General features: G+C 43.2%; 1 protein-coding gene across 1 annotated transcript; it reads left to right on the forward strand.

The window, feature by feature from the left end:
* Window positions 1-4,392: 4,392 nt before the first annotated feature.
* Window positions 4,393-8,183, forward strand: LOC147434088 (uncharacterized). Its single transcript, XM_086490701.1, has 2 exons — window positions 4,393-6,533; window positions 6,609-8,183. The coding sequence occupies exons 1-2, from the start codon at window positions 6,289-6,291 to the stop codon at window positions 6,694-6,696; spliced, it is 333 nt and encodes a 110-aa protein (XP_086346827.1). The 5' UTR covers window positions 4,393-6,288; the 3' UTR covers window positions 6,697-8,183.
* The last annotated feature ends 15,442 nt before the right edge of the window (window positions 8,184-23,625 follow it).

The following is a 23,625-nucleotide window of genomic DNA, read 5'->3' on the forward strand; positions in this document are numbered from 1 at the left end:
ACTCTCGTTTCCTCACCCTACCTCCCATGGAAGTACTCTTCATGTGTGAAAGAGTATCCTCAAGCTTTTTAATTACATTTTCCTTGGTTGTGATGGTGCTCTTTGCCTCCTCAAGCGCACTAGTAGCTGTTTGCATTTGAGCTTGAAGATTGTGGAAACTCCCATTGAGCAACTGCCAATGACGCAAGTAGATCTCGGACCGCGCAATCTCGTGTTTGTTGAGTCTCTTGCAGTAGACCAACAAACCTTGCTCTCCATTTCCAACGTATTGCAACAGTGATGAAATGTTTGTAAAAGACGGATGAACATTGAGAGAAGGATCCTTTGGATACAAGCATCCGTCTGTCCAGAGATCCACATTCTTCTCCCCTTGAGCACGGCGTTCGTTGGTTGAAGGTAATGTACCCAAGCATGTTTTCTTTGTTGGAACATACTCTTGAGGTAGGCGTAGGAAAAGCCCTGGAGACCTACCGCGTAAAGAGCTTGCTGGGACATTGGTCACGTCGTCAAGAGGCATTGTAGGATGGAGAGATGGAGCTTGAAGGATGGAGAGATGGGTGCATAGGTGCAGCAGCAGGTGCAGGTGCAAGGGGGATGGGTGTAGGAGAGGAGCTTAGATTAGGAGAGAGAGTTTTCAATTTTGGGGGGAATTTTTTAAAAGTTTGTAGGGAGTCAAAAAATGTTGAATTTTGAGTAATTTAACTTAAAAATCTTTTTTTTATTATGTGTATATGTTGGGGGTACTTTTTAGGGGGGAATAGAGTTTTTTTGAAAGTTTTTGAAAAAAGTCATTTTTTGACCTCTTTGACCCACGGATTTGCTTAGGTGGCATGGGAGAGTTAAGAGGACACTTACAAGTTGGCCAAAAAGGTAGAGAGAGAAGACCCCCTACCCCCCTACTTTTCAAATGGTTTACCCCCCCCCTTCCCTACTTTTTAAGTGGTTACCCCCCCCCCCCCCCCCCCCCCCCCCCCCCTTCCCCCTACCTTTTTAGGGGTCAAAGGTGGAGGAGACCCTACCAAAATAGCCCCATTCAAAGCCTTTGTCCCCCTTAATCTTGGCAGGCTTCCTTTAAATTAGGGATTCTTACAAGGCCCATGGAGAGTCCATTTTTTTCCTAATGAGTCTCGGAACAAGCCCGAACTAAGATGAGAACCTCAAGTCTCGTGAAGGCCCCCATCCATCTGGGCGCTACTGACTCGAGAGGTGTGAGCCACTCAGCACACAAAGATTTCACTCACTAAAAGTGCCTTGCTTTCGCGGGTGTGAATTAATTATTCATCTTCATGTAAGGACATATTCTTTGTCTTGTGCTTGGACAGTGCCTTAGTGAGATTATGGGGCAACGTGTATTCGACTTGAACTACTGAGTGACATGGGTCCTACTGAGCGACCCGCCTGGAGGAGGATCCATGTTTGTATGAACTCCATGCTCGATAGCATCGTGGACTTCTGCGCAAGGTATGAGCAGCTACCGTAGGAGCATAAGTTCCCAGGGGCAGTAGGGGACCAATCTTATGCGGAATTACTCTTCCAGGTGAATAAAATAGAGAGGGAAGGATTTGACACCTTCACAAAAACCTGCGATGCCATACACAACGGTCCTCTTAGCCTCAGCTCCATGATTCCATCCAAAGATGTTAGGCTTGAGAGCATGTGCTGCTTATACCGTGTCTTGAAACACTGGCTCAATCCTAATGTTTGGCTCTCAATCAGAGAGTTGGAGATATCCCATCGGATACTATTGTGTTCCACCAAACCTGACATCCTACACGGATTCCGAGTATGGAGTATGAGGTCGCGTATGTGGAAATAGAAGATAAGCCTGGGATTCATGTGGCCAACAGAGGTGCCGTCAGCGATGCAAAGTCTCTTGGAAAGAGTTGAGTCAGAGCTTCCACGCCTCAAGGATGAAGCAGACAAAGGCAAAATCAATCACTGGTTTTCCTCTTCTATGGGAAAAATGTTGCTTGATGTGGCTTCAATCCTCTCTGAGACTCGCCCTTGCTAGCAGTGCAAGGAAGAGAAGCAGAAAGAGCGATCAATGGGATGAACAGGGTTTCGATGAAGGCCACCTCATCCCTGCGGCAGCGTGCGCAAGAGTCGGAGGCCATGCTAAGCGACTCCATGGCTGTCAACGTCGCCGACCTTTGGTTTTGGTGACGTATGATACAGACATCCTGTATCTTTGGCAACTAGGGGCTTATGCAGTGGATACTGGCTCCTTTGTGATGAAGGTTCGTGTGATGCCAACATGACGTGTTCTTTTCCATTAATACCTTTTGTTGGCAGCAGTTCGGACATATATTCACAAAATTGGACGTTTCAATTGCACAAGCGCGACTCCAACTCGACAACACTACAAGGTTCGTTATCTGTATCTAGCACCCCATGACTATTTTTTTTCTTGGCGCAACACATAAACGCTACGGGGCAGGGCACGGCTTTCGTTCCTTATAAATTTTGGAGAGACCACAGTGCCAGCTCTCCACCATACTTTTGTATGGCACCTCTGCATGACGGGCACTAAATACTTTGCAGTTTTAGTATGTGACGTTTCATTGCAAGACGATATGTTTAACTATTCACATTGCTTTTTTTTAGCTTGATTCAAACATTGTCCTCCAGCTTGCACAATTGGATGACATTCGTACACGATTATGAGGTCAGTAGTGTGGTTCAATACTTATACTTTGTTTATGCTTTTTGTATTTTGGAGTTTGTCAAAGCTTCCTTAAGTTTAGTTTAGCCATATGTTTTGCTCATGAGTGCATGCTTAGTTCGATCATTGTATCTCTATATCAAATAGACAGGCATTTCTTTTCTCACAATGTGGCAATTCAACCTATATATTGAAATAAAGGAAAATTGACTATGCTTGATTGAGAATAAGATGGGTGTCTCAAAGATGGTTCCACGATTTAAATACTAAATGGTTGATATTACTAGATTGAATGGTGCAATCTGCAAACAACTACCCAAGTAGGTTAAGTTGCAACCCTTTTGCTCGATTCAATTACCCTCTTTAGTAGCCATTTGTCGTATATGGAGCACTATGGTAAACAACTTGCTTCTTCCCAATGATTATCAAGTCTCAAGTTGAGCTATTATTGGTGCCTATCAATTGGTTCTACTCATTTTCTCGTGTCACCACAACAAAACCCAAGGCGACAGTAATCAAAACCAAATAACCAATTAACCAGCTGCGCTCCAAAATCTATCAGAGTATGTACGGCAAAGGCCCACCAAGCAAGACTAGTTATTTTGGCCGTTCATTGGAGTAGGGGGTACGAGCTGGCGGAAAATGAGAAAATCACTCATTGGAAGAGAACCTTCGCTTTCGGACGCAAAGAAAGCGTGAGAGAAGAGTGTGCAATGGGGGAGCAAAGGTCGCTTAAAGAGGAGGCACAAAAGGGGGGGCAAAGGCATGGTGAAGGAGGGGAGGGTAGTTCAGAACTCTCGTAAGCGGAAGACAAGCAAGAGGCTGAGCAGGGGAAGCCGAGTTTATTTATTTTTAACTTTAAAGAGTCTAACTCTCATCAGGTGCGCTTGTGGCCTACACCATCTCAATTTGAATGAATCTACCCTACACACCCAGTGTTCGGGAAAAATGTGTCTTAATATCGTGTCGTTTTCAATTTCAAAAATGCCGGTTGAGGGAAAGGGAAGAGGAGAAATTACGTCCCAAATAGAGAAAAGAAGTGTAAAAATTTAAAAAATAAATCTAATATTCTAAAATCTCCTCTTGGAAAATTAAAAAAAAAGGAATTTTGTATGTTTAGAAAATTGATTTTTCCCGAACACTATGCACACCAGGTCGATCTTTGTCGCCTGTTTTGTTGACAGGTAGGGAGCGTTGTAGATTGTAGATGACATACTCTTGACTAATGGTCGCAAAGAGCTAAAGAAGTGACCAAAAACACTATATTTGCTAGGTGAACCCATTTTGCACAAGGTACAAAAGTTTCTAGACAACGAACCTATTTCTCTTGTAAACATCAATCAGTTCTTGACCAAAGACTATCGTTACTTTGTTAGCGTAGTAGCCTCTTTCAGATCCCTGCCCTCTCGTTAACCCACGTGGCATCGCTTTTTCAAACGGCTTCAATACTGCATACTTATTTTTAACAGGTCGTGCGCGCTTTATTACAGGTAGCACTGCTCCCTCTCGGCAACAGATGCAAAGCGAGGGCCTCTCTCCAAATGCAATCAGCTACGCATGCATCTTGAAGGCATCTGGCGTCTGTCCGATTCCAGAACCTGCTTTATACACATTTGACAATGGAATAACAGGATCCCCTCCCAGAGCAATGTGCCGCATGCATCTTGAAGGCATCTGGAGTCTGTCCGATTCCAGAACCTTGCTTTATACACATTTGACAACGGAATAAAAGGATCTCCTCCCAGAGGAATGTGCCCCAATGGATCTGCTAGCGACCATGGGATGACCTTCCAGCAGTTACACACTGATGGAAATCAGTCTAACAGCTTCTCAAATGCTACAACTCAAGTATGATGGCCACCAACGGGGTTTGCACCCAATTATGAGTTGTAGATATATGTGATGCAGGCAAGAACAGGATCTTCTTGCTCCTGGAATAGTATCTGAATTAACATTGCAGGAAATCTACATTTTTACACGTTTAAGAACCACTATGGTTTAATTTCAGCAAGAATTAGCCTTGTGTTGGGACCCTCAAGAGAGTGTGCCTTATTTTCATGATATTCGCTTATTGGCAAAAACCTGATCGTTAAGCATTTTCAGACAAAATATGATGGGCAGGACGTTGACATGGATGAGAGTATGCATGCTCGATATGTCTAGGATGTCTCTTGTACTGCTTTGATTGCAAGGTATACTCAACATGGCTGTGGCAAGGAAGCTTTGGGTTCTTTTCACAAGATTCAAAGCAAAGACCTGCAAGTACTTTGAAGCCTCCACATGCATGAGATAATTCATGATGAGAGTGCTATAGTCAAGGGTTGTTCAAAAAGTTCAAGATACAATACATGGCATTGTCTTGGTCAATATGTATGCCAACTGTGGTGTGCTTGAAAAAGCACGAAAACTACTTGAGGAGCTTCCTGTCCAGAATGTCGTCTCTTGGAATGCACTAATTGCGGGATACACACAACAAGAGCAGCGCCTAAAAACTCTTCGCTGTTTTCACAGATGCAAAGTGAGGGCCTCTCTCCAGATGCAACCACATAAGCGTGCACCTTGAAGGCATGTGGTTGTACACAAGATGCCAACATGGGCTTATAAATTGACTCTGATTTGTTAGACAGGGGCTGTTGCAAAAAAATTGTCATCCTTGGCAATGCCTTGGTCAAGCCGTATGCTAAACGTGGTGCAATTCAAAAAGCACAACACGTGCCTGTGGAGCTTCTTGTTAGGGGTTGTTAAATTTACTATGATATTGTTAGTTAGGGACTGTTGCAAAAAAATGCCATGCTTGGCAATGACTTGGTTGAGATGTATGCTAAATGTGGTGCACTTCACAAAGCACAAAACGTGCCTTTGGAGCTTCTTGTCCCGAATGTTGTCCCTTGGAGTGCATTGATTACAGGATACGCGCAACAGGAGCAAAGCCAGAAAGCTCTCAACTGTTTTCAGTACGGATGGAGAGCAAGGGCCTCTCTCTAGATGCAATCACATACTCGTGCATCTTGAAAGCACACAAGACACTGGTTTGGGCTTAAAAATTCACTCGAATATTGTTAGTAAGGGGATGTTGCAAAAAACTGCCATGCTTAGCAATTCCTTGGTCAATATGTATGCTAGATGTGATGCTCCTATGCGGGATGTCGTCTTTTGGAACGCACTGATTGCAAGATATGTCCAACAACAGCTGGGCTAGCAAGCTCTCGAGACTGTTTTCAAGAGGTGCAAAGCGAAGACCTTTTTCTAGACGCTGTCACCTACGTGTGCATCTTGCAGGCATGTCGCTCTATGAAAATTGCTCTCAAAAAGAGATGGCGTGCTTGGCATTGCCTTGGTCATTATGTATGACAAATGTGGGACACTTCAGCAAGGGTTTTTTATAAAACTTGTTGTGCTTGGGAATGCCTTGGTCGATACGTATGCTGAATGTGGTGCACTTCAGAAAGCCAAAACGAGCTTGAGGAGCTTCTTGGCCCAATGCATTGATTGTGGGATAAGTGCAGCAGGAGCCGGGCCAGAAATCTCTCGGCTGTTTTCACAGGATCCGAAGCAAGGGCCTCTCTCCAGAAGCAGTCACATACGCGTGCATCTTGAAGCCATGTGTGTCTACACAAGATGTCGATATGGGCTTAAAATTTTGCTATGATATTGTTAGTCAGGGGTTGTGGCAGAAACAGAAAGCTCGGCTGTTTCATCGGATCCAAAGCGAGGGACAGAAAGCTCAGCTGTTTCATCGGATCCAAAGCGAGGGACAGAAAGCTCGACTGTTTCATCGAATCCAAAGCAGGGACAGAAAGCTCGGCTGTTTCATCGGATCCAAAGCGAGGGCCTCTCTCCAAATGCAATCACATACTCGTTCATCTACAAGGTATGTGTCTGTACGCAAGATGTCGATATGGGCTTAAAGATTCACTCTAATGTTGTTAGTCATGGGTTGCTACAGAAAACTGTTGTGCCTGGCAATGCCTTGGTTGATATGTACACCAAATGTGGTGCTCTTGTGCGGGATGTGGTCTTTTGAAATGCATTGATTGCAAGATATGCCTGACAACGGCCATGCCACGAATCTATGGGTTGTTTTGATCAGGTGTGAAGTGAGGGCCTTCTCCAGATGCTATCACCTACGTGTGCATCTTTGAAGGCATGTGGCTCTATGGAAGAGGCTCTCTAAAAGAGATGGCATGTTTGGCACTGCCTTGTTGATACGTACTCCAAATGTGGGACACTTTCACTAGGGCTTTTTCTTAAAATTGTTGTGCTTGGCAATGGCTTGGTCGATACGTGTGATGAATGTGGTGCACTTCAAAAAGCACAAAACGTGCTTGAGGAGCTTCATGTCCCGAATGCCGTCTCTTCGAGTGCATTGACTGCGGTAATGTATGCCAATTGTGGGACACTTCAACAAAAAATTATCGTGCTTGGAAAACTCTGATATTGTTAGTAAGGGGTTGTTGCAAACAATGGCCATGCTTAGCAATGCCTTGGTTGATATGTATTCCAGATGTGGTACTCCTATGTGGGATGTCGCCTTTTGGAACGCACTGATTGCAGGGTATGCCCAACCATGGCCGGGCCAGCAAGGTCTGGGTTTTTTTTAGCACATGCAAAGCGAGGGCCTTTCTCCGACCTTTCATGCTTGGCAATGCCTTGGTTGATACATATGCTAAATGTGGTGCAATTCATAAAGCACAAAAGGAGCTTCCTATTCCCACTGCTGTCTCTTGGAATTCATTGATTGCAGGATACGTGCAATAGGAGCACAAAACTCTTGGCTGTTTTTATCAGATCCAAAGTGAGGGCCTCTCTCCGAATGCAATCACATACGCGTTCATCTACAAGGCATGTGTCTATACGCAAGATCTCAATATGGGCTTAAAAATTCACTCTGATGTTAGTCATGGGTTGCTTCAAAAAACTGTAGCGCCTGGAAATGCCTTGGTTGATATTTGTGCGCCAAACATGGTGCTCCTGTGCGGGATGTTATCTTTTGAAATGCACTGATTGCAATATATGCTCGACAATGGCCGGGCCAGGAAGCTATGGACTGTTTTGAACATATGTGAAGCGAGGGCCTTCTCCATGTGCTACCACCTACGTGTGCATCTTGTAGGGTTGTGGCTCTATGCAAGAGGCTCTCTAAAAGAGATAGCGTGCTTGGCACTGCCTTTGTTGATACGTACGCCAACTGTGGGACACTTTCACTAGGGCTTTTTCATAAAATTGCCGTGCTTGGCAATGGCTTGGTCAATATGTATGCTGAATGTGGTGCACTTCAAAAAGCACAAAACTTTAGTAAGGGGCTGTCGCAAATAATTGCCATGTTTGGCAATGACTTGGTCGATATGTATGCTAGATGTGGTGCTCTTGTGAGAGATGTCATCTTTTGGAACGCAATGATTGCAGGGTATGCCCAACAATGGTCGGGCCAGCAAGGTCTGGGCTTTTTTTAGCACATGCAAAGCAAGGGCCTTTCTCCAACCTTTCTCCATATGCTATCACTAACGTGTGCATCGTCAAACATGTCTCTCTCTCTCTCTCTCTCTCTCTCTCTCTCTCTCTCACAGCATTTCTCTTCTAGGTTCTTGCTTTCTCTTACCCTTGGACCCACTTCAATTCACTACAAATATGGCTAACGAAGCACTCTAGTTAATATATACGCCCAAGAATTTTCTTTTGAGCATAGAATTAAGTACAATTCTTAAAACCTAATATCTACCTATCCCAAATGATTTTCTCATATTGAACTAATCATTTAATGTGCAAAAATGAATGGGAACAAGAGTTAGAATATAGATATGTGTTTTTAGATCTATCTCAGCATGGGACCAAAGGAAGAGAAGGCTACATCTCATTGAGGGTTCAAAAAGGAGATGGTCTACCAAAGAGCAATGAGTAGATAATGGAGCTTAAAAGACCTTAGGGTTAGCTTTATTAAAGACCTCCAAAGGTTAAGTATTAAAAGTCCTTAGACTTAGGACCTTTAGGAACTTTAGACCTTATGTCAGGACAACGGGAAGGTCGGATTAGACAAGGGAAAGGTTGGGCTAGGCAATGTGGAAAGGGAGTCCAACTAGGGCAAAGGGTTAGGAGCCATGCTAAATAGTGGGTGGTTGGGAGGTGGACTCTTAGGTTCTAGTTCCCCTTATTTAACATTGGTATCAGGAGCAAGGTTCTTATTTTTGGGAAGGGACAGGCGTGGTGTTGGAGAGTCACACAAAACTTTGCGTGCTTTGCATATCGGGGTCAAGAGGACCGTGGAGCTCACCCCCTGTGAGGAGGACGACAAAGAAGACGGAGTGGACAACACCGCTTGCGAGGGGAAGGGGCCGACACGGGGTCTGCACCAAATTGCCTCCTCGCGGGCTTGTCGGCATCGCGCGACCCCTCTGAGCAAGTCCCGTGCCTGTGGTGGCAGGTGATCTCCACCGCCACACGAGGCGGGGTGAGCAAAAGCTCTCACCTCACGCTGCCTGCGAGCTCGCCATCGCTGTGTTGAGTTCTTTTTTCACACCCAGTGGGTGCCCAACCCTTTGGGGTTAGTGGCTACAATATTTTTTTTCCCAACCAAGAGACGGTGCCCATAGCAGGGTACCCCCCCTTCCTCTTGTGAAGCTTCGGGCAAGGCTTGCCATACTGACAGGGCCAAGCAAGGGCAAGGCCGGGAAAATACCAAGCAGAAGTTCATGTTCTGCTGCGTATACTGCATATAATTTTTCAAAACTTCATTCAAGTCGTCTTCAAGTTATCCAAACTACAAAGATGAGTGCAGTACGGGTGCTCAAGGCAAGCACACCTACACTATCAGATTGTTTTCTTGGAACCAGGAGCAAGATTACATCCTCAGCGGCAATTGGAGCACGAATGAAATTAGCAAGGCTAATTACCGGTATCAATGGGATTGTTAATCGATATTTACCGATTGCGATACATCCTACATCTACTCGACATCATGTATTTTTCTTGCTAGTCCTTTCACTGCACTATGTCGCCATGGATTTAGATATCAATATGACTTTTGATTTCGAGCAAAATACGCCTGATCTTGTCCATGATGGCTCGCGACTGGATGCTCTCACGGAGAGTGCCCACGACGCTACGGCAGGTGACGACACTTATGAATTGCTCGACATTCAAAAATTTCGTGCACTTCAGACACACATATCAGTCATGGAAGGAAATTTTAAATCTTTAAATGAAAACGTCACTAAATTTCCAATTAATGCAACAGCAGTCCAAGGGTCCTGCTGACACGCACATGCATGAGCATGTTGCAACACAGGGGCAAGGCCCTTCTAATCAGAGACAAGGTCCATCTGCTGATACTTTGCACACTCTCACTTCAAAAGAGGTGGATGAGTTGTTGAAAAACACCAAACCACCGACTTTTAAGGGAGAGGACCGCGATCGTAATAAGGATGCAGTGAATATCTTTCTTAGCAAGTGGGAGGGAATTCATGCCTTATGGCGTACTCCGGACGCAGTCAGAGCACTGCAAACAAGTTGAACTCTGGAAGGCAAGGCCTACAATTGGTGGATGTCTCTCAAGGAGAAGAATATCATACCACAGAGTTGGGAGTTTTTGAAGCTATGTTTCTCAAAGAATTTTTTCCTACAAATGAGGCAGATCGGAATTGGACGGCTTGGGATACGTGTTTCATGCGCCAATACCCATCATTACTTGAATATATATCTCACTATCAGGATGTTATCCTCAAGTTGGAAGGCCTCGATAACTTTCAGCAAGTACGGGGGTTTATATGTGGTCTGACACTAGAGCTTAAGAAGCACGTCAAGACCCAAGACCCTAAAACACTTGAGGAAGCCATAGTGAAAGCACATATTTATGATGACCCAGATGAAAAGAAATCACATCATAATCACGTGCCTGCTACTAATACACATGGTAATACACGTACACAATATGGGCACAATAAAAGGAAATTTATAGTAGCCAATTCAGAAGCATCTAAAAAACCAAAGGGGTCCAGAGGTCCTCTCTCTCCTGAGGACTTTGATAAAGCTAAGAAAGAGAAGGAAAAAGGATTGTCCCAAGGGAAAATGTGCTGCTCATGGCAAGGAGAAAGCAGTGCACACGGTGCAACTACTGCCTCTTGAGTCTTCCTCACGCTTCTATACAGTGGACGTAACACACACCGAGGTGGTGCAGGAATGCTGTCTCATAGCTTCCATGTGGCAACAGACCTTCGGACCACATGAGTTAGTACGTATGCACGGATCTCTGCAAGGACACAAGGTGCGCATCCTGGTAGATGATGGTGCTACTCATAATTTTATCAATTACGGATCGGTGAAAAAACTCAAATTGCCTCAAACTCCGAATACCCACCGCTACAAGGTAGCAATGATGAATGGACATGATACCGAAATCTGGGATACTCAAGTCAGAGCTGTTCCATTGGAAGTACAAGGTTACTCCACATCTTTGGATTTTCAGGTTATGAACATGGAGAGGGCAGATGTGGTCCTTGGTAGGGAATGTTTGCATAGCCTAGGACCATCACTGAAGTGTAGCTATGAGCACAACAACTTGATGCTTGAATCCCATGGCGCATATGTGTTGTTGTTAGGAGAGAAGGATGTACCTTCTTCACCATTGATATGTACAACTGAGCTTATGCATCTCGTTTCTGATAATGAAATAGATCAAGTTTTATTGTGTTACTCATTGTCTCATTTTCTCTCTAACATTGAATCCGTTGAACATTCCTCAACGCCGCATGCTTCTCTCTCATCTCTTCCACCAATGGCTACTTCCAAACAAGCAAATGTTGTTAGTGAGTTACAAAAATTATTAAAGAAATTTCAAGATGTTTTTCCTAATGATTTGCCACCAGGATTACCGCTGACACGATCGGTGCAACATAGCATCGATGTGGTTGTAGGTAGTAAACCTGTCGCGGTAAACCGCCATACTATATGTGTTACTCTGAAGCTGTTGAGGTGGAACGTCAGCTTGCTTACTACCTTAGCATAGGGTTTATCCAATCCAGTTCTTCACCATGGGCTTCTCCTATCCTATTAGTGAAGAAAAAAGACGGCAGTATGCGCATGTGCGTAGACTACCGTGGCTTAAATGCGGTTACTGTTAAGAACAAGTACCCATTGCCACAAGTGGATGAGTTGTTCGACAAACTCACTCATGCTCACATTTTTACGAAAATAGACTTGCGGTCAGGCTATCACCAAGTCCGTATTCGACTGGCTGATATACCCAAAACTGCATTCTGAACAAGGTGTGGACACTACAAGTTTTTGGTTATGTTCTTTGAGCTAACCAATGCGTCCGCAACATTCATGACACTTATGGATAGTGTATTTGGGTAAATTTTTCATTGTTTTTCTCGATGACATTCTAGTCTACAGTGCTTCTGAAGAAGAACATGTACAACATCTGAGGCAGGTGTTCGAATTGTTACGAACAAATATATTATATGCCAAGGAATCTAAGCGTGATTTTTTGAAAGAAGAAATTCACTATCTTGGGCATGTTATTTCAGCTAATGGGCTATTTATGGATCAATCCAAAGTGGATACAATCCGGCAGTGGCCTTCTCCTAAACATATTGAAGAGTTACAGATTTTTTTAGGATTTGCAAGTTTTTACCGACGGTTCGTTAACAACTATGTTAATATTGTTGTTCCCATGATGGATCAACTGAAAGGCAAAGGAAAAGATTTTCAGTGGAAACCCGCTCAACAGCACAATTTCGATACGCTCAAGGATGCATTAGCTACAGCTCCCATACTAGCTATTGTAGATCCTTTGAAACCATTTGTTTTGGAAACGGATGCCAGTGACCGTGCTATTGGAGCAGTCCTGTTACAAGACGGACGACCAACTGCATTTGAAAGCAAGAATCTTGATGCAGCTCAGCAGAGCTACTCTGCTTATGAGCGTGAACTCTATGCAATAGTGTCTGCCTTAAAAACATGGCGGCATTATTTGTATGGTGCTCAATTTGAGATTGTGTTTGACCATGAAAGCATTAAATGGTTTACACAACAAACGGATTTGAAGGGTCAGAAAGCCAGGTGGGCCAAGATTCTTCAAGAATATGACGCCAAGCTCCGGTATCGTAAAGGACGATACAATGTGGTGGCTGATGCTCTAAGTCGTATGGCGGAGATCAATTCTCTCTTGTTCACGGAACTTCGTAGTGAATTTTTGGATTCTCTAAAGGGAAAATATGAGCATGATGAAGCATATTCCAAAGTGTGGAGCCATGTACAAATGAGGGATCCTTCTCACTCCAATGATGATAGTGTAACATTAACCTCCACACATAGTTATCCTCTATCGAGTGATGAACTACAACGATGGAAGCATTTCACCATCGGCAATGGGTAGAGTTTGTGTACCGATGGACACAGACATTCGGCGCCAAATTCTTTATGAATGTCATGATAGTCCAAGTGCAGGGCACCCGGGTATTAGAAAGACTTACACTCTCGTACGACGACAATTTTACTGGCTAGGTCTACATGGCTTTTTTCAAGCTTATGTCTTGCATTGCCAAAAATGCCAAGTTAACAAAGCAGAGCGCCTGAAACTAGGAGGACTCTTACATCCTTTGGAGATTCCCAATGGAAAATGGAAAAGTATCTCTATGGACTTTATTGTGGGTTTACCAACCACTGTACGAGGTCATGACTCGGTATGGGTGGTCGTAGACCGGTTAACTAAACTATGTAAGTTTATTCCAGCCAAATCAACAGTTAACACTCCAGAACTAGCCAAGTTATTTGTGGATAATCTATACAAGTTGTATGGTTTGCCAAGTAACATTGTCAGTGATCATGATCCCAAGTTTAATAGTCATTTTTGGAGGGCTGTGTTCAAACGATTGGGTACACAACTAAACCTCAGTACAACCGATCATCCAGAAATAGATGGTCAGACTTAACGAGTTAACCAAGTGCTAGAGGATATGCTAAGAGAATACGTTAGCAAGAAACAGTCAGACTGGGAAGAATATTTACCTTTTCTCGAGTTTGCCTACAATAGTGCTAAGCATGTCACAATTGGATTTAGTCCTTTCATGCTCATGTATGGGTTTCAACCTACATCACCTGTTATGGTGGGATTGGCAACCAAAAAGCTCCAACGGGTTAAGGATTTTCTCCAAGACCACATGGATATGCAAAAACTCTCTCGTCAGAATGTACGACAAGCGCAGGATCGGTATAAGAAGTACGCTGATGAGAAACGTCAACAAGTTACCTTCGAGGAAGGGGAGGAAGTATTTTTACGTGTGCCAGAACATTCAAAAAGTCTGAAAACTGGGCCAACCCCTAAATTATCTCCACGATATTGTGGGCCTTCCAAAATACTCAAGCGAGTAGGTGATCATGCCTACAAATTATTGCTACCTACACATTTTTGTATTCATCCGGTGTTTCTGTTTACGTAAGCGGTTACATGGGGACGACAACATTAGGAAAAGTTTGGACTAAAAAATGGGCTTTGTAAGAATTGTTGATGTGGCATAGCTTTCAAAAAGTGGGGATCGGTAAAATTTTTGCAAATAAGATCCAAACTTGTCGGAGGTTGGATATTTAGAATCTACTCTTCAAATGCTATCTATTGATATATAGCATGCATGTATCGGACATTGCCTTCATGTAGATCTAGAAAAAGGTGATTTTAGATTACCATAACGGTAACAAAACCTGGCTGATTGAAAAAAAATGGCATAACTTTCATAGAAGTCATCCAAACTTTTCGGCCCTTGGCTCTTTAGAATCCATTTTTCAAGAACTTTCCAATGATAGGTCATATCATAGGGTTCTAAGCAATATTTAGAGGGGTCTACCGGGTTGCTTTCTTTTGTACAACTTTGATGATGTGGCACTCTTAAAAGGCCCAAAAATGAGTTCAAAATTTTCCTAATGATGTCATTGACCAACAGATTTTGGTTGATTTCGTTGAACCTCCTACCTTACCGCATGAACCTGAACATATTCTCGACTATCATGATTTACGTACGCGTCATCATGTACGTCAACAAGCCTTAATCAAGTGGAAAGATCGACCTGAGGAAGGGGCCACTTGGGAAAACATTAGTGTTCTTAAGAAGAAGTTCCCCACTTTTGTTTTTGAGGACGAAAACTCTTCTCTAAGGAGGGAGTAATGTCAGGACAACGGCAAGGCCGGACTAGATAAGGGCAAGGCCGGGCTAGAGAGTGTGGAAATGGAGTCCAACTAGGGCAAAGGGCTAGGAGCCATGCTATATAGTGGGTGGTTGGGAGGTGGACTCCTAGGTTCTAGTTCCCCTTGTCTAACACCTTAGGCGATCTAGGCATGTGCTTGAGGTGCTTGTTCTGCTTGAGCTATCTAAGGTGCTTGAGGTGCTTGTCATGCTTGAGCTGACTAAGGTGCTTGAGATTCTTAATGACTAAGGTTCTTGAGGTGCTTGATGACTAAGGTGCTTGAGGTGCTTGATGACCAAGGTGCTTGTGGTGTTCAAGTCAATCATGACTCCTATAAAGAAGGGGGAGATCCCTAAGAGTAGGGGATGAGAGAGAACACACAGTGACACACACTCACTCCAAAACTCAAGAGGCATAAAGGAAATATGTCAAGCCCCTAGCCCTATTTTCCTCATAGTGTGCCTGAATCCTATTGGATGGCCTTTAGGGAGGTCCAATGAGATTTTAGATGCATTTAATTAATTAATAAAGCTCTCTCTGTCAAAGGAGGAAAGAAGGACACTTGTCCAAATGCTACCCCTATTGCTTGATATGACCATAGCTTGTGATTGGCCAAGCCTGGCATGGAAGAATAGGGTACAAGCTAGAGTAAAGAGGGAGAGGGGTCGACCAAGGCAAGGGGGAGCCCTCCTTTTTGCACATTCTTACACACACTCATATACTCTCTCAAGTGTTGAGCAAGTACTTCATCTCCTTCAAGAAGTAGAGAGCCTACACAAACTCCTCTTGGCTATGGAATGTAAATCCAACCAAGAGCCATGTTTCAAAGCAATGCTTACCATCTTCTTCATCCCCATTACTATGCCATGCTATGCTTTAAGATTAATGATATGTGCTCGGGGGGTTCACCATTCAGTACCCCCCTATATAACGTGCGTTCGCGGGGTATTAAAAAAACCCCTCTTTTAACATGTCTAAATGAATAAAATGACCCCTCATTTTAGGATTTTTTTTCTAAAATTGAATTTAAAAACCTCTTATTTTAATGTATCTCTGTTAAATTGCCTAATTTTTTTGCATTTTAAAACCCCTCCTTTCGAACTCACGTTATACATTAACATGATAACATGTGCACCCCCCGAGGATATGTGAGGTATTACCATATACATGTGGTAGTGATGTGTGTGAATATACTTAGGACCGCCACGACATGTTTTCCCTCTTTAGGAAGTTTCCTCCCCCATGCATTGTATATACACCCATTCATTCTAGGGCTATCTATCTTTCCATTGCACACTAAGTAATACACTCTCTATTGTGTGCCTTGAGCTTCCTTCATCTTCTCCAAGCTGTGTGTGTTTTCCTGCAACCCTAATTCCAACAATTGGTATTAGACTAGGTTGCATCGTCTCGGGCTTAGTTCCAGCATACGCCTGCTCACTTTGTCCAATTTCAATGAGCTTTGGCGAGCATTCGTAGGTTGACAAAAAATTCTAATTCAGGCTCATTTCGGCCTCCGTTTCCACTACAAGCAGTTTGCACAGGCTATTTCATCATTTTATGCAAAAATTTTATTAGTGCCATTTTTTGCATAACAGGTCCCTTACAATCTTCTACGTTTTGTGCTATATAGCACGTGTTGTTCCCGCTTCATTTCTCCTCTTTTCGGGCAGTCTTCACATCAGGTGCAACATTTACCCCACATGTGTTCAAGATGTTTGTTGCCGAGGATAGATTGGATGGGGACAATTACCCTATGTGGGCTTACATGATGCAACATGTTCTTGTGTCAAAGGGCGTCTGGAATATTGTGCAGGGCATTGATGTACATCTTGGTTCTGAGGATGAAGGTGATGTTGAGGATGTTGCAGGTCTTACTGCAAGGATTGCTGCTGTCAGAGTTGTTTTGCCTACGGTAGAACAAGCTCGTTGGGATGTAAAGGATGCGTAGGCTCATGCATTGATTGTGTTGCCTGTGAAGCGCACCATTACTCCTCACATTCATTTAGAGAAATCTGCAAAATAGACTTGGGATATTTTGGTTGGTCTTTATGCAAGCCGCAATGAGGCAAAAATTGCATTGCTGCACGTAAAGAGCTGGGGTCGAAGATTATGCATGAGGAAGATGATATGGACACTTTCCTTGCTGGTGTCAAGAATATCAATGAGAAACTTATTTCTGCAGGTGAAGTCTTTTAGACAGTTCCTTGTGCAGACTGTTCTTGATGCCTTACCAGATTCTTACCAGACTTTTGCTAGTACTTGGAGACTTATGACCCAAGGAAATCCTAAAGTTGTCAAGTTTGATGCATTATACACATTGCTGTTGTAAGAATCACTTTCCAAAAAAAACAAGACTAGACAGCGTGCAGTTGAATAGGCCTTTATTGCTTCTCAAAGAAAGGGTGGTAACAACAATGCATCCACTTCTTATGGTTCTTCTGCGAGTGGAAAATCACATGTTCCTAATGCTTCTACAGGCAACAATTCGTCTGGAATTCTGGTGATAACGGGAAAAAGAAGATGCGTGGCCATTATTGTAAAGCTAATGATCACTTGATCAAGCGGTGTCCTAAGTTGAAGGCCAAAGAGGCTAAGAAGAAAGAGGGTGGTTCCACTGCAAATGTTGGATCCACTACAAATGCAGCTATTGTTGAGTCTTCTGTGAAAGGAGATTGTGATGTTGATGTTGATGTTGATGCAGAATGGGATTTTAGTGTAGAGTGTACCTATAATCCTGCTACCCATGATGCATGCATGTTAGTTGCTGCAGATTCACATGTGTGGTATTTCGACAGTGGTGTTGCACATTACCTCACATCGTGAATTATTCACCTCTCTCGAGTTTGTCCCTCATGGGAATTCAATCACTTCTGTCAACAATGCCTCTTATCCGGTTCAGGGAGTTGGAAAGATTGTGCTTACTGCTGCAAATGGCAGTTCTTTCACACTTGTTGATGCACTTTATGTACCTGGGATCAAGAAGAATCTTTTGTCAGTATCTACACTTGCTAGACTTGGACTTGTAGTCAAGTTTGTGGATGACAGATGTACAGTACATGATCTTAGTTTTGGTGATGAAATTGTTACATCTAGCATATTACGTTGTGGGTTGTATAAGCTCACTTTGTATGACAAGTGTGGGTAGAATTTTGCAAATGTAGTTGTGAATTCTAAGGCTATTTTAGATGCAAAACTTTGGCATGCACATTTTGGGTATCTGAATTTTACCAGTTTGCTGCGTTTACAAAAATCTGATATGGTTGCTTCTTTGCCACCTATTGAAGTACTGTCAAACACGTTTGTGAAGGCTGTATTTTGGGTAAGATGGAGTGTTCTAAGTTTTCAAAGGATGGCAGGTTGCAGCTTATGCATAGTGATGTTTGTGGGCCCATGCAAACTCCGTCCTTGGGAAATTACATTTACTTCGTGACTTTCATTGATGATTACTCCAGGCATGCATGGGTATTTCCGCTTAAAGAAAAGTCTGATGTTTTTATGTGATTCAAACAATTTCTGGCTATGGCTGAAAATGTCTCAAAATGTACTATGGGCACCCTCCGTTCCAATCGAGGGGGAGAGTATATATCTGATGAATTTAATGCATTTCTGGCTAGTCATGGGATAAAACACCAATGTACAATGCCTTATATGCCTCAGCAAAATGGTGTGCTGAGAGGAAAAATAGGTGACTTATAGAAAAGGCACGATGTATGGTCAAAAGTCAAGATTTGCCACATTCTTTTGTGCTTGAGGCCATCATGTGTACCACTTCTGTACTAAACAGGTGTCCTACGAAATCCTTGCAGTCTATTACTCCATATGAAGCATGGCATGATAGAAAGCCTTCTATTGAGCACATGCAACGTGTTTTTGGCTGTTTGGTATATGCTTTGGTGCCACAAACACAGCGCAGAAAATTGGATGATAAGTCTATCAAATGTATTTTTGTTGGTTATAGTTCTGAAAGTAAATGTTAGAGGTTGTATCATCCGCAAACAAAGTGTATCTTGGTCTCACGGGATGTTGTGTTTGTGGAAGATTTATTTTAGCCCTTGCCGTCATGTACTAGAGATAGTAGTGTCAGCTCACAAGACATTTATGACACTTTGTTACCTCTTTTCAGTGGTGGAAGTTCGAATGTAAATTCCAATGAGGCAAATGTACAGCCTTTGGGGGTTTCTGAAAATGTTACAGATCAGCCTATTACTGATGTAGATGTACATGATGTACTTGATGAGGAAAGGGCTGAAAATGAGCAGGCTAGAGCGGAATTGGAGCTGATCTCTTGAGATAGCTAATTCTAGTGTTAGAAGATTTCGGCTATTGATGGTGTGTTAGTTTAGACAGTCGACTGGACAGAGAATCATAAACTGAACTAGAATTTATCTACTGGAATGAGAATCAGACTATGTACTGAGAATAATATTCAGATTCAGATTCAGAGTACTGGACACAGAGTAAGTGTAACTCGAATATCTGCCGTGATTGGAATTACAGATAAAAGATTACAGTGAGTATGATATGATTAGCTCTACAGTCAACTTCTGGATTCTATCATAAATTTTAACTTGGATTTCTTCTTTCTCTTGGTCAGACTGATTGTCAGAACCCGAAGAGCTAGTTGTATCTTCACACTACCATTCCTCTCTTCCAGTGCTTCCAATCCTTCCATCAACTCTCAGTTCATAAGCCATTCCTTGTACCGCAGCCAGCAAGGTCTCAAGTATGCCTGGTATTGACTGATTTTTATCAGTTGATTGGGCTGGTATCTTCTGAATGACTCAGGCTTCAGAACTTTCTGGCTGCTCTGGCAGGTTCTTGGCTAAATCCTCCGTGATTTTAGCCGCTAGTTCTCTCTACTCTTGCCATTCATCTACCACCTTCTCTTTCCCCTTGGCCTTCCAAATTTCTCTTTGTTGATCCCACTTGTTGTTGTTAGTAGTGACTGGTGTTTCTGAAGTATCTTGAATTTCTTCAATTACTATGCCCTTGCTTCTTGTGACTACCCGTACTGGGACTGGCTCTGGTGCCTTAGCCTGAGTAGTAGTAGTTTGCAGGTGCGTCTGGGCATTGGGCTGCAAAATGGCCATACTTCCCACAAGTGTAGCAATTCATACTCCGATTCTGGAAGTTTCCACACCCTCTACCTCAGCCCATACCCGTTTGGAATCGGCCACATCCTTGACCAGTACCACTGGTACCTGGTCTCTCCTCTTGAGATACTTTAGCGGGTTCTACCTTCACATGTTCAGTATAGGCGACCATTGACAGGTCTTTGCCCTTCTTAAAGTGATGAATCCTAATACCACAATTGTTCCATAAATGACCAAAAGCCTTACAGTAGGTACATTGTGGGCACTCGTTGGAGATATGGTCCTTGGATTTGCATTTCGAACACCAAGTCTCCATCTTCCGAACTGGCTGTCTAGTGTGGCTAATCTCGGCAATCTGTCTAGCCATTTCTTCAATTTTCTTGGTCCAAGATCCCTTCTTTGACTTCTCCTTGGATCATTCATTAGAGCTTCTTTCAGAGCTTCTGGACACTTCACTGGAATCAGAACTCTCAGTAGCAGAGCTACTGCTACTGGACCTTCTCTTTTTGTGGCTCTTTTCCTTCTTGGACTGTTGTTCTAGCTTCAGTGCCCGTTGGACCAGATCATTGAATTTCTTGGTAGGAGCTCGTACCTTCTGCTCCCTAAGCTTTTTGCTTTTGAAACCATTCAGAAACCATGCCCTCAACCTCTTCTCAGATGGCATTTCCTATAAAAACTGCCTAGTTAGCTCCTTGATTTTTTCCACATAACTTCGAACTGATAGATTCCGTTGCTTGATCTTATCCAGTTCACAGAGGATATCTTCATCACCCCTATTGTCGGAATATTCCAGTCTGAAGGCTTTAAGCAATTTTTTGTATGATCTGAGCTGACAGGCGGGGTAATGGTAATACCATTTCCTCGCTGCCTCCTTCAAGGTTTGCTGGAAGTATTCCCCCCAATCATCTTCATCAATATTTTTCAGTTCAGCATACTGCTCAAAAGCTTGTATGTGAACGTCTGGATCATCCTTCTTGCCTCCCTTGAATATTGGAAAAGAAATTTTCAGGGAAGCTGTGTAATCATTCCGATTACCACTGATCCTGCCGCTTCTCTTCTTGGATTCAGAACGGCGCTTGGAAGTCTTCTTGCAATTGTCAGTGTTAGCATCTCAATCAATCTTTGTCTCTGTCTCGGTGTCAGTTTCCTCTTTGGCCTGTCTGCTAGAAGTGCGGTGACTGCCTTTACTTCCCTTGGTACCCTCATCCCCCTGCCGGGACCGAGAACTCTTGGATTTCTGTGCTTCCCTTTCTGCTAGTCTACGTCGGGAATGATTGGACTGCTGTGAGTCCTGCGCCTCATCAGCCTGACTATGCTCCTCCTGAGCCTCAGTGTCAGTCATCTTCTCTTGCTTAGGGTCAGACTCTCTTCCTGACTCCTCATGAATAGGATCAACACGGATGGTGGAATTCCAGCCACGACTGGATATGGGTACCATTGCTGAAAACTTCCAACTGGGAGAAGAGGCTTTTAGTCAACGAGCTTCAGCTCAAGCCACCGTGATCGCCAAAATGGAATTGGAGCTGATCTCTTGAGATAGCTAATTCGAGTGTTAGAAGATTTCGGCTACTGATGATGTGTTAGTTTAGACAGTCGACTAGACAGAGAATTAGAAACTAAACTGGAATTTATCTATTGGAATGAGAATCAGACTATGTACTGAGAATAATATTCAGAGTACTAGACACAGAGTAAGTGTAACTAGAATATTTTCCGTGATTGGAATTACAGATAAAAGATTATAGTGAGTATGATTTGATTTACAGAGAGAATACAGCCGACAACAACTGCCAATGATTGACAACTCAAGTACAAATGCTGCCAAAATGCTAACCCAAATGCCAACCAAATGCTAACCCGATTACAATGTAACGGGCCCTATTTATACACCTTGGGTTTACCATAGTAATTACTAACTAATTTGCTGCCCGTCTCATAAGAAAACGTTCCCACTTAGTGAAGTTGTCTCAGCCATCTACATAGAGGTATGCTGTTGACCGCTAGGTCAACAACACAACATAACTCAAGTTTCGTACCAAAGTCTTATCTTTTGCGAGTTATGAAATGCTTCGGATTATGGATATAAACGTCATTTGTAATGAGTAGTTATTCTAGTTTCAGAAGCCGGGGTGCAATGGCACTTCCAGATTGTAAATACAAAGCCATTTGACCCATTCAACCCCATTTTTGGTTAAACCTAAGGTAGCCTTAGTATATAAGGTACCTAGGTCATTTTGTAAAAAGACTTTTATCATAATCAAAACTTTAGCGCTGCCGTCTACTGTGTGTGAGAGAGAAAGAGAGCGAGCGTGAGCTTCATCCTCTCGCTACACCCGGCTCGCTCAACACATTGGAAATCCGACTGCACCATTGTTGTAGGCTCGAGGAGAGCTACGTGACGACGCCAAGCATTCCACGCGAGACGAAGCGCACACGCCGACGCATCTACGAGCTATTTGTGGCCGTAAGTGTATCAAACGATGTCTGTTTTCTGCGTGCTAGTAGTCTATAGAATCGTGGCAACATAAGCTACGCATAGGTACTCATAAATTTCAGTTTCGGGCACTTTCAAAATTCGGCTCTGTCGTCCTACGCGTTTTCCGCAGATGGGTTTAGAGTGAGGGTTTTGAGTGTAGAAGCTTAGGGACAGGTGTATCCTAGTGAGGGGATGGTGTTCCTTAAGTTTCGTATGAATCTGGCATGATTAGGTGAGTTACCTTCCGCATGTGTGTATGTGGTTAGGTGGTGTAGTTGAGAGCAGTGAGGTTCTTGATTGTGGTTTAGTTGGCCTTCCTGAGTGTTGTATGTGTAGGATGGTCTCAGCCTGAAAAGCTAAAGAGATTTCCTCCGTGTGCCTATCGTGTCATCTGTTTCTCGATTGACATTATGTTGATCTAGGTAGTGTTGCATGCACTTCATGGGTGTGTGAGTCGCTTCCCGTCCAACATTGGCGCCGCTGTCGGGGACACAAAGACCTAAGTAGGTTTCCCACTAACACTCGTGTGATGGTTGCTTGATTTAGTTTCGGCTAAAGAAAGTGTTTTTCTTAAGTGGATCCGAAAGAGGATATTCCACGATCAAGTGGATAGCCAGGAAGCGTGTGTCTTGCCGAGGGTTTGCGACTAGATAGGTTTAGTTAGGATCTGTGGATTAGAGTAGTTGTTGGTGGTCGAGTGATTTGTGAGGGGATAAAAGCGTTTACTAGTCCGTGTGTGGCATTGAAGCGTTTTTCTACTCATAGATGCAAAACCCCATATGATTTGTAGGAGTAGCTTTAGGTAAGTGATCCGATTATGATCTAGAGCTATTCAACACTGAATTATTTGCTAAAGTGCTTGATTGCATTTGAAATCACGGAAAAGTGTGCTTTTGAGGGTAAAAATGCATTAAACAAGCTTTGTGGATATTTTAGTATGACTGACTGATGCTGTGCATATAAAAGAGCATTTGCAAGGATTCTGTGAAGAAAACCTGCAATTCTATAAACATAGACATCCTACGCGTAGGATGTCTCAAGGGGGTTCTGGAGACCAAATTTAAAAATTTTGACTGCACTAGTGGGTTCAGAGGGTAGGTTTTACCCTAGTAACATATTGACTTGGGTGTTTTTCCCTAATTTTGTTGACCAAAAGCCAAAAGGCGGAGTCAGAAAACGTAAAATTTCAGAAAAGGCTTAAATTGAGTGATTTTTGC

The sequence above is a fragment of the Adiantum capillus-veneris genome, chromosome 19 (assembly GCF_014529385.1).
Source record: "Adiantum capillus-veneris isolate H3 chromosome 19, ASM1452938v2, whole genome shotgun sequence".
Taxonomy (NCBI): domain Eukaryota; kingdom Viridiplantae; phylum Streptophyta; class Polypodiopsida; order Polypodiales; family Pteridaceae; genus Adiantum; species Adiantum capillus-veneris.